At 28.4% G+C, this 12,833-nt stretch overlaps 4 protein-coding genes across 6 annotated transcripts in view; 1 reads left to right on the top strand and 3 right to left on the bottom strand.

The window, feature by feature from the left end:
• Positions 1 to 6,097, bottom strand: part of LOC130447619 (receptor-mediated endocytosis protein 6 homolog) — a 28,771-nt gene extending 22,674 nt beyond the window's left edge. Inside the window, exons 1-7 of the mRNA XM_056784539.1 lie at positions 5,894 to 6,097; positions 5,506 to 5,799; positions 4,012 to 4,250; positions 3,197 to 3,364; positions 2,944 to 3,145; positions 2,280 to 2,615; positions 2,076 to 2,220 (exon numbers count right to left, since the gene is read on the bottom strand). Coding sequence (XP_056640517.1) covers positions 2,076 to 2,220; positions 2,280 to 2,615; positions 2,944 to 3,145; positions 3,197 to 3,364; positions 4,012 to 4,250; positions 5,506 to 5,784 — 1,369 coding nt within the window. The 5' untranslated portion in view covers positions 5,785 to 5,799; positions 5,894 to 6,097. The remainder of the gene's footprint in view (positions 1 to 2,075; positions 2,221 to 2,279; positions 2,616 to 2,943; positions 3,146 to 3,196; positions 3,365 to 4,011; positions 4,251 to 5,505; positions 5,800 to 5,893) is intronic.
• Positions 6,098 to 7,259: 1,162 nt separating this feature from the next.
• Positions 7,260 to 9,414, bottom strand: LOC130447617 (ubiquitin-40S ribosomal protein S27a). Its single transcript, XM_056784536.1, has 3 exons — positions 9,341 to 9,414; positions 7,545 to 7,878; positions 7,260 to 7,488 (listed from the first exon to the last, which is right to left on the bottom strand). The coding sequence occupies exons 2-3, from the start codon at positions 7,863 to 7,865 to the stop codon at positions 7,336 to 7,338; spliced, it is 474 nt and encodes a 157-aa protein (XP_056640514.1). The 5' UTR covers positions 7,866 to 7,878; positions 9,341 to 9,414; the 3' UTR covers positions 7,260 to 7,335.
• LOC130447616 (ribosome biogenesis protein NSA2 homolog) lies at positions 8,157 to 9,394 on the bottom strand. 3 transcript variants are annotated; one of them, XM_056784533.1, is made up of 2 exons: positions 9,341 to 9,394; positions 8,157 to 8,994 (listed from the first exon to the last, which is right to left on the bottom strand). In XM_056784533.1, the coding sequence occupies exon 2, from the start codon at positions 8,980 to 8,982 to the stop codon at positions 8,203 to 8,205; it is 780 nt and encodes a 259-aa protein (XP_056640511.1). In that variant the 5' UTR covers positions 8,983 to 8,994; positions 9,341 to 9,394; the 3' UTR covers positions 8,157 to 8,202. The 3 variants fall into 3 exon arrangements, with proteins under 3 accessions (XP_056640511.1, XP_056640512.1, XP_056640513.1); XM_056784534.1 differs by having other exon boundaries at positions 9,088 to 9,365; XM_056784535.1 differs by having other exon boundaries at positions 8,157 to 9,010; positions 9,088 to 9,345.
• A 274-nt stretch (positions 9,415 to 9,688) lies between the features above and the next one.
• Positions 9,689 to 12,085, top strand: LOC130447618 (cytochrome b5). Its single transcript, XM_056784537.1, has 3 exons — positions 9,689 to 9,979; positions 11,462 to 11,667; positions 11,984 to 12,085. Exons 1-3 carry the CDS (start codon positions 9,872 to 9,874, stop codon positions 12,063 to 12,065), a joined length of 396 nt encoding a protein of 131 aa, XP_056640515.1. The 5' UTR covers positions 9,689 to 9,871; the 3' UTR covers positions 12,066 to 12,085.
• The last annotated feature ends 748 nt before the right edge of the window (positions 12,086 to 12,833 follow it).

Here is a 12,833-nt window from a genome sequence, read left to right as displayed (position 1 = left end):
TACTACATTTTCTTGATGGTATAATAACTATAAATCATGTTACAGTTGAACTACTACATTTTCTTGATGGTATTATAACTTTAAATCATGTTACAGTTGAACTACTACATTTTCTTCATGGTATTATAACTTTAAATCATGTCACAGTTGAACTACTACATTTTCTTCATGGTATAATAACTTTAAATCATGTTACAGTTGAACTACTACATTTTCTTGATGGTATTATAACTTTAAATCATGTTACAGTTGAACTACTACATTTTCTTGATGGTATAATAACTATAAATCATGTTACAGTTGAACTACTACATTTTCTTGATGGTATTATAACTTTAAATCATGTTACAGTTGAACTACTACATTTTCTTCATGGTATTATAACTTTAAATCATGTCACAGTTGAACTACTACATTTTCTTCATGGTATAATAACTTTAAATCATGTTACAGTTGAACTACTACATTTTCTTGATGGTATAATAACTATAAATCATGTTACAGTTGAACTACTACATTTTCTTGATGGTATTATAACTTTAAATCATGTTACAGTTGAACTACTACATTTTCTTGATGGTATAATAACTATAAATCATGTTACAGTTGAACTACTACATTTTCTTGATGGTATTATAACTTTAAATCATGTTACAGTTGAACTACTACATTTTCTTGATGGTATTATAACTTTAAATCATGTTACAGTTGAACTACTACATTTTCTTGATGGTATAATAACTATAAATCATGTTACAGTTGAACTACTACATTTTCTTGATGGTATAATAACTATAAATCATGTTACAGTTGAACTACTACATTTTCTTGATGGTATTATAACTTTAAATCATGTTACAGTTGAACTACTACATTTTCTTGATGGTATTATAACTATAAATCATGTTACAGATGAACTACTACATTTTCTTCATGGTATTATAACTTTAAATCATGTTACAGTTGAACTACTACATTTTCTTGATGGTATTATAACTTTAAATCATGTCACAGTTGAACTACTACATTTTCTTGATGGTATTATAACTTTAAATCATGTTACAGTTGAACTACTACATTTTCTTGATGGTATTATAACTTTAAATCATGTTACAGTTGAACTACTACATTTTCTTCATGGTATAATAACTATAAATCATGTTACAGTTGAACTACTACATTTTCTTGATGGTATTATAACTTTAAATCATGTTACAGTTGAACTACTACATTTTCTTCATGGTATTATATCTTTAAATCATGTCACAGTTGAACTACTACATTTTCTTCATGGTATTATAACTTTAAATCATGTCACAGTTGAACTACTACATTTTCTTGATGGTATTATAACTTTAAATCATGTTACAGTTGAACTACTACATTTTCTTGATGGTATTATAACTTTAAATCATGTTACAGTTGAACTACTACATTTTCTTCATGGTATTATAACTTTAAATCGTATTACAGTTGAACTTCTACATTTTCTTGATGGTATAATAACTTTAAATCATGTTACAGTTGAACTACTACATTTTCTTGATGGTATAATAACTTTAAATCGTATTACAGTTGAACTACTACATTTTCCTTATTAAGGATAACTTTAAATCAGATTAAATTTGAGCTACTACTTTTTTGTCACACATTATAAATCATAGTACATTTGATCTATTTCATTTTTACAGTTAAACTACAAATTCCTTATACAATATAATGAATTTAAATAGTTGAAATACTACAAGTACCTTTTACAGTATAATTACTTTAATTTATGTTACATTTGAACTACTACTACATTTTCCTCATAGTATTTCAACTTTAAATCATGTTACAGTTGAACTACTACATTTTCTTCATGGTATAATAACTTTAAATCATGTTACAATTGAACTACTACATTTTTTTATCAAGTATAACTTTAAATCAGATTAAATATGAGCTACTACTTTTTTGTCACACACTATAAATCATAGTACATTTGATCTATTTCATTTTTACAGTTGAACTACAAATTCCTTATACGGTACAATGAATTATCGCCCTGTATATTATTAATGAGTGTTATTTACCTGATATACTGTTGGAAGAACGGTTCGATTTAGGCGAATTATCGAAAGATAAACTGAGGGATGCTAATTGTTCTTCTATAGTTAATTCTTTTAAAAAATTGTCGCTTGATTTTTGTTTAAACTGTATTTTTTGTAAAATAGAAATCTGAAATTATTAAATACAATGTATAATTGTTTTATACGTTAAATTATTATTAAACTTACTATGTTATTGAGCTCGGTTTCGGTAAACATCATAATGTCCCTCGAAAGATTTGGGGAATTTTCTATAGGAGGTTCTTCGGAATCCATATCGAAAAATAACAATTCGATAAAATTACAAACTTTATTTTTATCCAACATGTCGAACAGATCCGAATTTTTCATATCTATAGGTTCGTATTTATGTAAAGCTAACGATTGTAAAATTTGACAAACTTGTATGAGGTTGTGTCTGGCTATTTCGGTAACTTGTGATGTACATATCCCGTATTGTTCCGGATCTATTATCACTGGACATATATACAGGTTGAATATTAGTTCCGTTATTATGGCGTTTGCCTGAAAAGTACAAAAATTTTTATCAAAAAACAAAAAGTACAAACAACAAAAACTGAGACAGAAAACTTATTATTTAAAAACAATTTACACAACGTCGAAATTAGTTGAAAAATAATATTATTCTTTTCAAATCGTGATACATTTGAACTACTACCAATTCCCCTATACGATATAACAACTTTCATTCATGTTACATTTGAACTACTACATTTTCCTCATATAGTATAACTTTAAATCGTGCTACATTTGAACTACTGCATTTTTCTGGTATTCTAAGATCTATGAAATAAAAATATTCTACGTTTTAAATAATTTTTGTTGTTTTTACCTGTTTTGCACTAAAAGATTTTTCGATAATCTTCGCTATTTTAGATACTATCCAAGAAATGGATTTCGGAAAGCTATAAACATTTTCTAAAAGCGATGTTATGAAAGTATTTGTAAATTCGACGAGTTTAGCTACAACTTCGTTTCTATATTCTTCTACGTCTTTGAAAATATTGGTAACATCGTTGTCGTCTTGCTTAAATCTGATGAAAAATATTTAGACAAATATTATTTCTAATATAAATGATAATTACCTCATCCTGGTTTTTTCGGGGTCTACATCTAAATAATAATCCGTACAGGACATCATCTGTACTATTGGTATTTCCATAGCTGCACTCAAGAAAAATTTAGCTGATTGTAATACTTCGTGGAATAAAAAGTAGAGATGTTTAAATGAGCATGTCCTCTGTTTTATAATTCTGGAAAAAATTAACACTATGAAGTAAAATTAGAGATAGAGTAGACATCGCGATCAAGATCAAGATACTGAATAATCTAGGTGATTCCGCACAAGGCTCAACTGTGGTTTATACATATTGCCATCATTAGTAGAATCCCAGATATTCAGGTAAGAGACTTGACATGAGTCAATAAACCAAATTTAGTTGAAATGTAGTAGCAGGGGGTCAATTGAAACCTATTCCATGCCACCACATTCTCCAGATCAGGCCTCCGGTGACTACTAGTTCTTTACGGAAACAAATATCAACCCATGAAGAAATATTTAAACAATAAAAATAAAATTGTTGTGGAAAAATTGCTTATTAAAATGGATTTGTTTACATAATTCATAATTATTTCTTCAAATTTTCACTTCCTCAAGTTTTTTTTTAACTTTTAAGAATTTTGATTTGAATTAATTTTAAATTTGAACTGTGAATATTATTTTCAATAATTAGTTTACGCTTATCGTAATTTGGAATATATACTTAGTTTAGATTAAATGTTATCATAACTAACACACATTTCCAGAGATATGAAATTACCATTTGGTTTTTATTTAATTATCTATTAGAGTTCGTGCAATTTGATAACTTTTGCTATTATTTTTATAATAAATACTCACCTTCTGGGGTCTTCGCAATTTAGAAGTTGTAATTTAGCTAGTTCGTATAATAAAGCCAACATATATTTAATATCATCTGAGAATAATAGACATCCGTAAAGTCCTACTACAATAGTTTCTAGAAAAAACGAGTAATTTTGCATTTCTTCTGCTAGTTGCTCTCCGAACATCAACCATTTCGCTAATTGAGAAGGTTGGGATCTCAGCACTTGTAAAAGATTTCCTATTTTTATTGTATTCTAAAAGAAAGGATAAATAAATATGGAACTTCAAATTTTATTAGTTGAGAATTTACAGACTTCATCTTTTGCCGCTTCTACTAACCCCAAAAATTCAAAACTGCAGTTCACAATTCTTTAAATTACATTTTTTATCAATAAAATTTGAACTTTATAATATTAGGACTAAAATCCTTGATTATTTTCACAAAAAAGACATTACTCGTCTTCTCTGTGTAATTAATAATATTTTTCTTTTTTTTTAAATTCCAATAAAAAATTTTTGAACAAAAATTGCCCCCTGAAACCTGCATCCTAGGCTACAGCCTACTCAGCTAGCCGGTAAATCCACCACGGCATTTATTGATTTTGAAAATGCTTTTAATACACATATCAACCAATAAAGATGATTCATTATTTAAAATGGTAATTAGTTCCAAAAAAAATATCCAGAAGACCAACAGTTTCGCACTAGTAAATGTGGATCCTTAAGGAAACAGGGAAATGAAAATATTTAGGGGGGTACTAGGGGAAAAATTATGGATGAGAAGAACAAAGGAATTTCTGTGGAGAAACGGAACTAGGCAAAATGATAGGGTGGTTGGGTCACATATAGAGAATGCTAGATTTTAGAGAAACAACAAAAATGATGGACATAGAACAGGGTGGAAACAAGAAAAAAGGAAAACCAAGGAAGAGATCTTAAGCACAGGTGATGGAAGATCTAAGAAAGAGAGGAAAATGAAAGCAAAAAATAGGAAAGAGGAAAACCATGAAGGATTTATTATTCAAATATATTTAACAAACAAGTCAATGAGATTGTGATACTTTATATTAAATTTTTTAGTTCTTAGACCTTTTTATGTTTTTCGTGATGATTTTTACCTATTTTGTAGTGGTTTTCTATGGAAAGAGACCTAAAATCAAGACAAATCTTCACGAAAATAATATATTTTTATAGTCGTATAATTCTGTAATAAAATTTGTAGTTTACATTTACAATAGGGTAGTGATTAAATAATTATAAATTAGTGTATATACGTGATTTTTAGGTCACTAATGTCAATTTTTATTATTAAAAATAACCAAAACAAGTTAACTGATAAATAAAATAAAATCTGTATTGGAAAATTTCGATAAAACCAATTTATCAATTATAGATATACCATTTAATCGTTGTTTTTAATAAAAAAACAAGACCGAGATACATATTTGTATAGATTTTATGTGATTCCAATAATAATAAACATTAGAATCCATAGTTCAAGTGACTTACCTGAAAACCCAATTTTTGTTTTGCATCCACAAACTCTGACTTTAATAAGTGATCAACTTTTTGATAATTCTGTATAGTACTTTCCCTTTGATACAAAAGTAAACGTTGTTTTGTAGTTATCCAAGATTCTCTTATTATTTCGTGAGTTTTTTCTATAAGCAATCTGTTTAAATCTTCAATTTTTTTCTTTTCTGTCGTTACAAGGAGTTTTTCATATCTTAATTTTAATACTAGTTGAAACACATCTACTTCTTCCTCTTCTATATTATCGTTTTTCATGTTGAACTATTTAAACTATTAAAGCGAATTGAAAAGTATTACAGTTCGATTAGGTGAGAAACTGCTTCAAGGTAGAAAAAAGTAAATAAACAGCAACACACTTTCTTACCTATTTTTTTGCGTAATTTCTAATTATCGACTAACTAGATTACATATAAGTAGATTTATCAACACTTAATGCTATCTTAAGCAACTAAAATTAATTCAATTAACATAAATAAATTTTAGTTATTATTTTAATAAGCAGGATGTCGATTTAAAGACAAAAAAATTTTGACAATCAACCAGACGGTGGGCGATAGTCAATTTCAATAAAATTGAAATATGACAAATGACATCATAAGTATCTAACAATTCGGTTTATCGATATCATAAGGGCGACATCTATGTATACATAGAAAATGTTATAAGGACATTGTACAATTTATAAACTCTTATGTTATTGGAATACAAAAATTTTGCTTTTTCAGTAAACCAACATCTATGGCTATCGGAACTTTTAGAGCACATACTTCACTAACGTTTTTTCAAATTGTAGTTTATATTTCGATAATAAAAAATCACATTGACGTTTATAATCGATTTTTTTTTCAATGTTTTCATGAATTATTAGACACAGCTTCGTGTTCGTTGATAGTTTCCGGTTAATTCGCGATAAATTACCATCCTGAATAGGTTCCCAATTTGCATGCGCATTAGAATTGTTTACAAATTGATTCGCGAACAAAGTTTGGTGAAATCGACAAAGCATCGATAATAAAATATCCATTTGAAGTGAGATATCGATATAATATCGAAGAATTAAAACAGATTTTAATAGCGAGTGGAAAGCTGATACTCTTTCTCTCTCTTCTTATAGAACAATTACATTTAGATATCTCTCTATCTTCAATATTAACTCTATAATAAACTCAGTTATAGTATGGGTATTATAAATTCGATAAGTAATATTCTCGTTTACTCGCTACTCTTAATTATGAATATACATACAAAATATCTTCGAGGTGTTATTTTCCAATTTTTCGTCTCGACTTACCTTTCATTTTGATGTAGCATTAGGCAAAAAAAAATGAGTCAAAATAATGTAGCGAACTCGTCCACTAACATAAACCGTGAAACCGGTCCTATTTAAATTGGGGTTTTTGTTGGCTAATTCTTTGTATTGTTTTTATAAGCTGTTTACATTATGTTGTAACTTAGACAATTTCTAATGACTTTGTTTTCTTTTTATTACATTCTAGAGAAAATTTATAGAAAAACGACACTATTGTTGTAATGTTTTTATCGATTTAACCAGTTTTTACTAACTTTTGTTGCTAAACTATCGTTTATTTATATCCAACGGCTTTCTAGATAATTCGGATTATCAAGAAATCTAGAATCTCTGAGATTTCCAGTAAAAGAAAGCTCAATCACTTAATTTTTTTTGCCAATGGGGGATTTTTCATAAGAAAAAATTAATTGAAACAAAAGAATACTCTTGAATTATTTTATTTAGAAATAAAACAAGTTTTTTTTAAAATTATTTTTTATAACAATACATGTTATCATCTACTTTTCATCACCAGGTTTTGAAAATACCAAAGTGTATCCACACTTTCCACAATAATGTCTATCTTCCATTGCAGCCATGAATACACCAGCTCCACATTGTTCGGCAGGACATTCACGCCTTAACCGGTGAATTTTACCATTTTCGTCAACCTGTAATACCAACGAAAATTACAACAAATCCAAAGTCGCTGTGACCAAGTACATACTTTATAAAATTTCAATACAGCTAACTTGACCTTCTTCTTCTTATGTTTAATTTTTTTCGGTGTAGAGTAATTCTTCTTCTTACGTTTCTTAGCACCTCCTCTCAACCTCAATACCAAATGAAGAGTGGATTCCTTTTGGATATTGTAATCGGATAGAGTACGACCATCTTCGAGTTGTTTACCAGCAAAGATCAATCGTTGCTGATCCGGCGGGATCCCTTCTTTGTCTTGAATTTTAGCTTTGACATTTTCGATGGTATCTGATGGTTCGACTTCAAGGGTGATAGTCTTACCCGTCAGAGTCTTGACAAATATCTGCATTTTGTGGAGTCACCTAAAGAGAATTTGTTTTTATAATAAATTACATTTTGGTTTGTACCATTACAAAATAAAACATTTCTTTTTACTTATGCCCTTTTAAATGATTTTCTTGCTCTCAAATCCCTTCTAATTAAAAATTTAATTTGGATATGTCATTTTGACCTATATTAAGCACATTAAGTAGTACCCATCTTCAAACCAAACACCCTACCAGCCATTCTGACTGGCTAATGACCTAAAATTTAGTTAACTCAATTTTTTTCAACAGGATTTGCTAAAAATAACAACCAGTATTATAAAAACAAGTTTATTTCAAAATACATATTACAAACAAGAATTAAACCAATAATACGGCATTAATACATCCATCGTTCTCTGGATTGTTTGTAACTTGGGCGTATTTACCCCACACGACTTTACCGGCTTGCGTAACTAAACCCAGCTCTGAAATATTAACTTCGATAACTGTACCCTTGGTTATGACTCCCAAGCTAGTGAACATGGGCGAACTAGGATTCTTCTTAACGCCTATGATTGGTAAACAGAAAGTAGCTTTGAGTTCAGGGTGTGTGACATGAGCTTTCTTAAATCTGAGAGCCATGGGTCTAATAAATCTCTCAAACTTGGGAGGTTTCCTTGTAAATCCCTCACCGACGAATGTAACTTTTGTAACCATTCTTTTCCAAGCTTTTCTCTTAGATTTACCGGATTTAACAACTTTGAGTACCTCGGCGTCAGCTTGTGCTCTAACTTTTGGAATTGGTACATCCCATTTGCCAGCTTTTTCTTTTCTCTTTTGTTTTATCATGTTGGATAATACTTTGGCTCTTGATTGAACATCTCGATCTAGTAGATAAACTGGTAAGGCACCTTCAGATACTTTCTCAGTAGTCTTTTTAATTTTCTTCTCTTCGTGTGCCTTGATCTTCTTTTTCATCTGTATTTTTTCATTTCGACGTTCTTTATTGAATATCTTTGCTTTTATACCGCGAAGACTCCGAGCCACTTGTGATCTTTTATGTGGCTCTCTAGCCTCCCTCTTTCTTTTTCTTTCTTCATAATCTAAGCGGCGACCGTATAATTTACGATGACGTTCAATATACTCGTTTTGTGGCATTTCCGAATTTAACTAGAATAAAAAATAACTAGTCAACATAATATAGTCATATTCAATACTCTTTGAATATGACTAAAGTATATATAAAAAATAAAACTCACTTACCTTTCGAAAAAAGTCGACTAAATAGGATTAGTCATATTCATAGAGCGTATTTGAAATGCACTACACGATACCGGAGATTACATACGTTTCAAAAAGGCACACCATGTGCAAATATATAAAAGATGAAAAAATCGAATTACTACATGAATATTGATAAATAAATTAATAAATCGATTGAAAAAGGCGAATTACTAATAAAAGTAAATTACTTAGCTCGAAATGATGTTAAAATTTATTCAATATTAAAACTTACCAATCACTCCACCATAACACGCTGTAAAAAGAACGATTGACAATTGACTAAAGGAAGTGACGATATGACATTCTCACAACTTCCTTTGATTTTGGCTGTTTTTAGCGAACATCATTGTTTTCGGTAAAATTCGAATTTATAATAAAAGATATGGAGAATGAATTTTTTATCATTTAATATATAAATAGATGTTATATACATAAAAAATATTCGCTTATATTCAAAAACTAATACAGTTATTATAATTTAATATTATTAAATATAGTTGTCATGAAAAATGCAATATATTCAAATTTGACACATGTTATAAATCATTTGTCATTTAATAAGTAATCTATGCGTCGTCTCTTATTTATAATTGAATTCTGAGTTGTAGTGGTTGGTTAGAAAGAACCTCGTCATCGGTCATAGATCAAGGTTGAAATTTATCATAAAATTAAAACCATTGATTTTAAAAATCATATTAGTTTATCTATCTAATAGTTAACAGTGTAGTGAAATTAAAAATCATACAAAAGAAGTAAAATAAACATGACTACACAATATTCTTTAGCTCAAGTTAAAGAACACAACGACAACAAAAGTACATGGATTGTAATACATAACGAAGTTTACGATGTAACTCCGTTTTTAAACGAGGTATAATAAATTTATATTTTGAAATAAATATATTGAACTCTAATACATCGTTTCAAAAAAATTAATTTCAATAAAAGCTGAAATATTTTTTTTTCGATTATATTTAAATAAAGTCTTAAGATGTTGAGAAATTCGAGCTTCGAGATTAGATATAATTTTAATCTAAAAATTATCTGTTTATAAATCTCTTCATGTTTTCTTAAACGATTATTTATATTTAAATAATGTTATGTGCTTATTACTTCGTTCAACTTTAATCGAATATAATAAATAAAATCAAGGCTGGTGATGTGATAAATCACGCAAATTTATTGACTGAATAAATATAATTAAACATTTTTTCTTAAATACTTCAAATATAGTTCCAATTTTAGATTTTAATAATTAACTGATAAGGGGTGCGTTTATCATTATTTTCAATGTACATACATAATAATTCATAGGTTTTCATGCTATCACAATACTTCCTTTCGTGTATTTAAATTACCAAGGTTTATTACAGATTGTAAAATTTTGCTAATCAATATTTTTTTAGTGATAGAATTTTGTATTTCCCCTCTTTTTGCAAATAATTTGATTTGAATTTAGAATATTGAGATCTATTGTATTCTTTCAGATTGCTTAAAAGTAAATTTATTTGCTTGACTACTATGTAACCCGTATATTATTATTTCCATTAGTTTCAAGGTTATCTATTATATCAAGCCCATTTACAACTAATTATAGTTTTTGTATTATGCAGTTTTTTAGTATTTTTTTACTTAAATTGTGTTGAATATTCATTTTAAAATTGTATGAAACCAATTTATTTTAACAAAAAGTATAATATAAAAATTTTATGTTTTCAACTCGCAGTTTAGAGGAATTGACATTTTATCAGCAAATATTTAATTTTCTATTGACATACTTTAATTAAGTAAATATAAATTTCACTTATATTGTTGTCTAATCAAGAATCGTGAAAAAATTTAATGAAATTTAGATATATATTCAGAATTAAGAGGGTTGCTACTTAAGTTTTGAAATGGACAAACAAAAATAAATATTTATAATTTGATATGGCTTTATTGCTTTTCCAAATATTCTCTGTATTATATGTATTTGAACAACTTGTCGAAGCATTTTTTCCATTCCAATTGAAGTAACTCAAAAACATGTGATTCGAATGCATAAACTGCTTCTTCAGGTGTAGAAAAACGTTGAACTCTCGAATCTGTGGGAATAACAAATTATTGGGTGCCAAATAAGGACTGTACAGTGGATGATTAATTAATTCCATGTTTTAACTGTTCAAAACCGAAAGAACTGGCGCCTAACAACTTTTGTTGGATTTTCAAGTGAACAACTCAAATAGCACACGTTCTGAGTACGTTCACTATTAAAAATGTCAGATTTGATATATTCACGTCAGCGTTGCCATATTATAAAACATGAGTAGTAACCCTCATACAAGATATAATAATTACCTTTCTATCTCCCAAGCACCCTGGTGGTGAAGAAGTTCTTTTGGAACAAGCTGGTAAAGAAGCTAGTGAAGCTTTTGAAGATGTAGGACATTCCAGTGATGCAAGAGAATTAATGGTAAAATATAAAGTAGGAGAAATAATACCGTCAGAACGTACTGAAGTTAAACCTAAAAATACAGATTGGGGAGTATCTGACAACAAAGACAGCAGCTCTTCACAAAAGTAAGCGTAATTTTATAATAGATAATCTTTTTCGGAAAATTTTTATCTATTTGACGTTTTTCCAACAATATTAAGTTCATCAAAATACAATTTATATTTAGTAATTATTATTCTGGTCTGGAAAATTAATTTCGTTTGGAATTAGATAAAATATTTGTGTATATATGTTCAAAAGTAGGTTAATTAAATTTCTATTGAAAATTTAGAAAGTAAAGATGATTCTAATTTCTAAATGGGACAGAAATGTACAATTTAATTGATATTGAATATTCATGAGGTTCGATTGTAAGCAAATTGATAATTGTTTTTGTTTTAGTTCGTTAAAATCATGGTTAATTCCTATTGTTTTGGGTATCATCGCTACCATCGTCTACCGTGCTTATATCCAAACTTCCTGAGGAAAGACGTAATAAAATTTCCTACACACAGCATTTAATTATTGATAACTATCATAATATTAATTTCTATTTAGCGTAACATATAGATAATTATTATTGAAACAGATGTAGTTGAAATTTCTTCTAAAATTTGTTTTTAAATATTACAATTTAAATAAATGGATTTTGTTATTTTCATTATTAACCTCGAAGAGTATTAAAAGTTATTGATCCCTTCAAGTATACAAATTTCTCCACCGTTGAACTCATCAATTAGAAGGTTTAGGTACTAAAATGGATCAAATATGACCATTTTCTCACAATAGAAGTAACTTTGGTTCACTCCCGGTCTGTAAAGATGATTGTTTGGTTTACGGAATGTGCTATGTGAAGATTAGATTTGACTATATGGTCTGGTTGTCCTAAGACTTCATCAGAACGATATGGTATCACCTCTTGCTAACTGATTGTTTAGACTATGTCACCAAAAATGTGCAAGTGTTTGAAATAATTATTTTATATTATTTAGTTTACTTTTTGTATCGGAAGATGATCATTTCGCTTTCGAAACGCTTATCCAGATTGTATAAGTGAAAATTGGTGTAGAAATGGTGAACAGTGGATTAGATTTATCACAAACGGTTGCAAAATTAAGTGAATTATTATAATTTTGTAAAATTTTTCATTCTTAACATTGGTAATATATTGTGGTAATTAATAACTGGATGTAGTTGGTACGGTTCCTTCTATACAGGATCGTTAGTCTCTTTTTTGTCCTTCTACGTACAA

Source organism: Diorhabda sublineata, chromosome 8 (assembly GCF_026230105.1).
Source record: "Diorhabda sublineata isolate icDioSubl1.1 chromosome 8, icDioSubl1.1, whole genome shotgun sequence".
Classification (NCBI taxonomy): Eukaryota; Metazoa; Arthropoda; class Insecta; order Coleoptera; family Chrysomelidae; genus Diorhabda; species Diorhabda sublineata.
The sequence above is the reverse complement of the archived record's forward strand: the minus strand, read 5'-3'. Positions and strand labels throughout refer to the sequence as shown.

Coding starts and splice junctions, on each gene's coding strand:
- LOC130447617 (XM_056784536.1), bottom strand. CDS start 7,865: ATGCAGATATTTGTCAAGACTCTGACGGGTAAGACTATCACCCTTGAA. Junction 7,489..7,544: donor CTGTATTGAAATTTTATAAA/GTATGTACTTGG, acceptor TTGGTATTACAG/GTTGACGAAAATGGTAAAAT.
- LOC130447616 (XM_056784533.1), bottom strand. CDS start 8,982: ATGCCACAAAACGAGTATATTGAACGTCATCGTAAATTATACGGTCGC.
- LOC130447618 (XM_056784537.1), top strand. CDS start 9,872: ATGACTACACAATATTCTTTAGCTCAAGTTAAAGAACACAACGACAAC. Junction 9,980..11,461: donor TAACTCCGTTTTTAAACGAG/GTATAATAAATT, acceptor CTATCTCCCAAG/CACCCTGGTGGTGAAGAAGT. Junction 11,668..11,983: donor GACAGCAGCTCTTCACAAAA/GTAAGCGTAATT, acceptor TTTTTGTTTTAG/TTCGTTAAAATCATGGTTAA.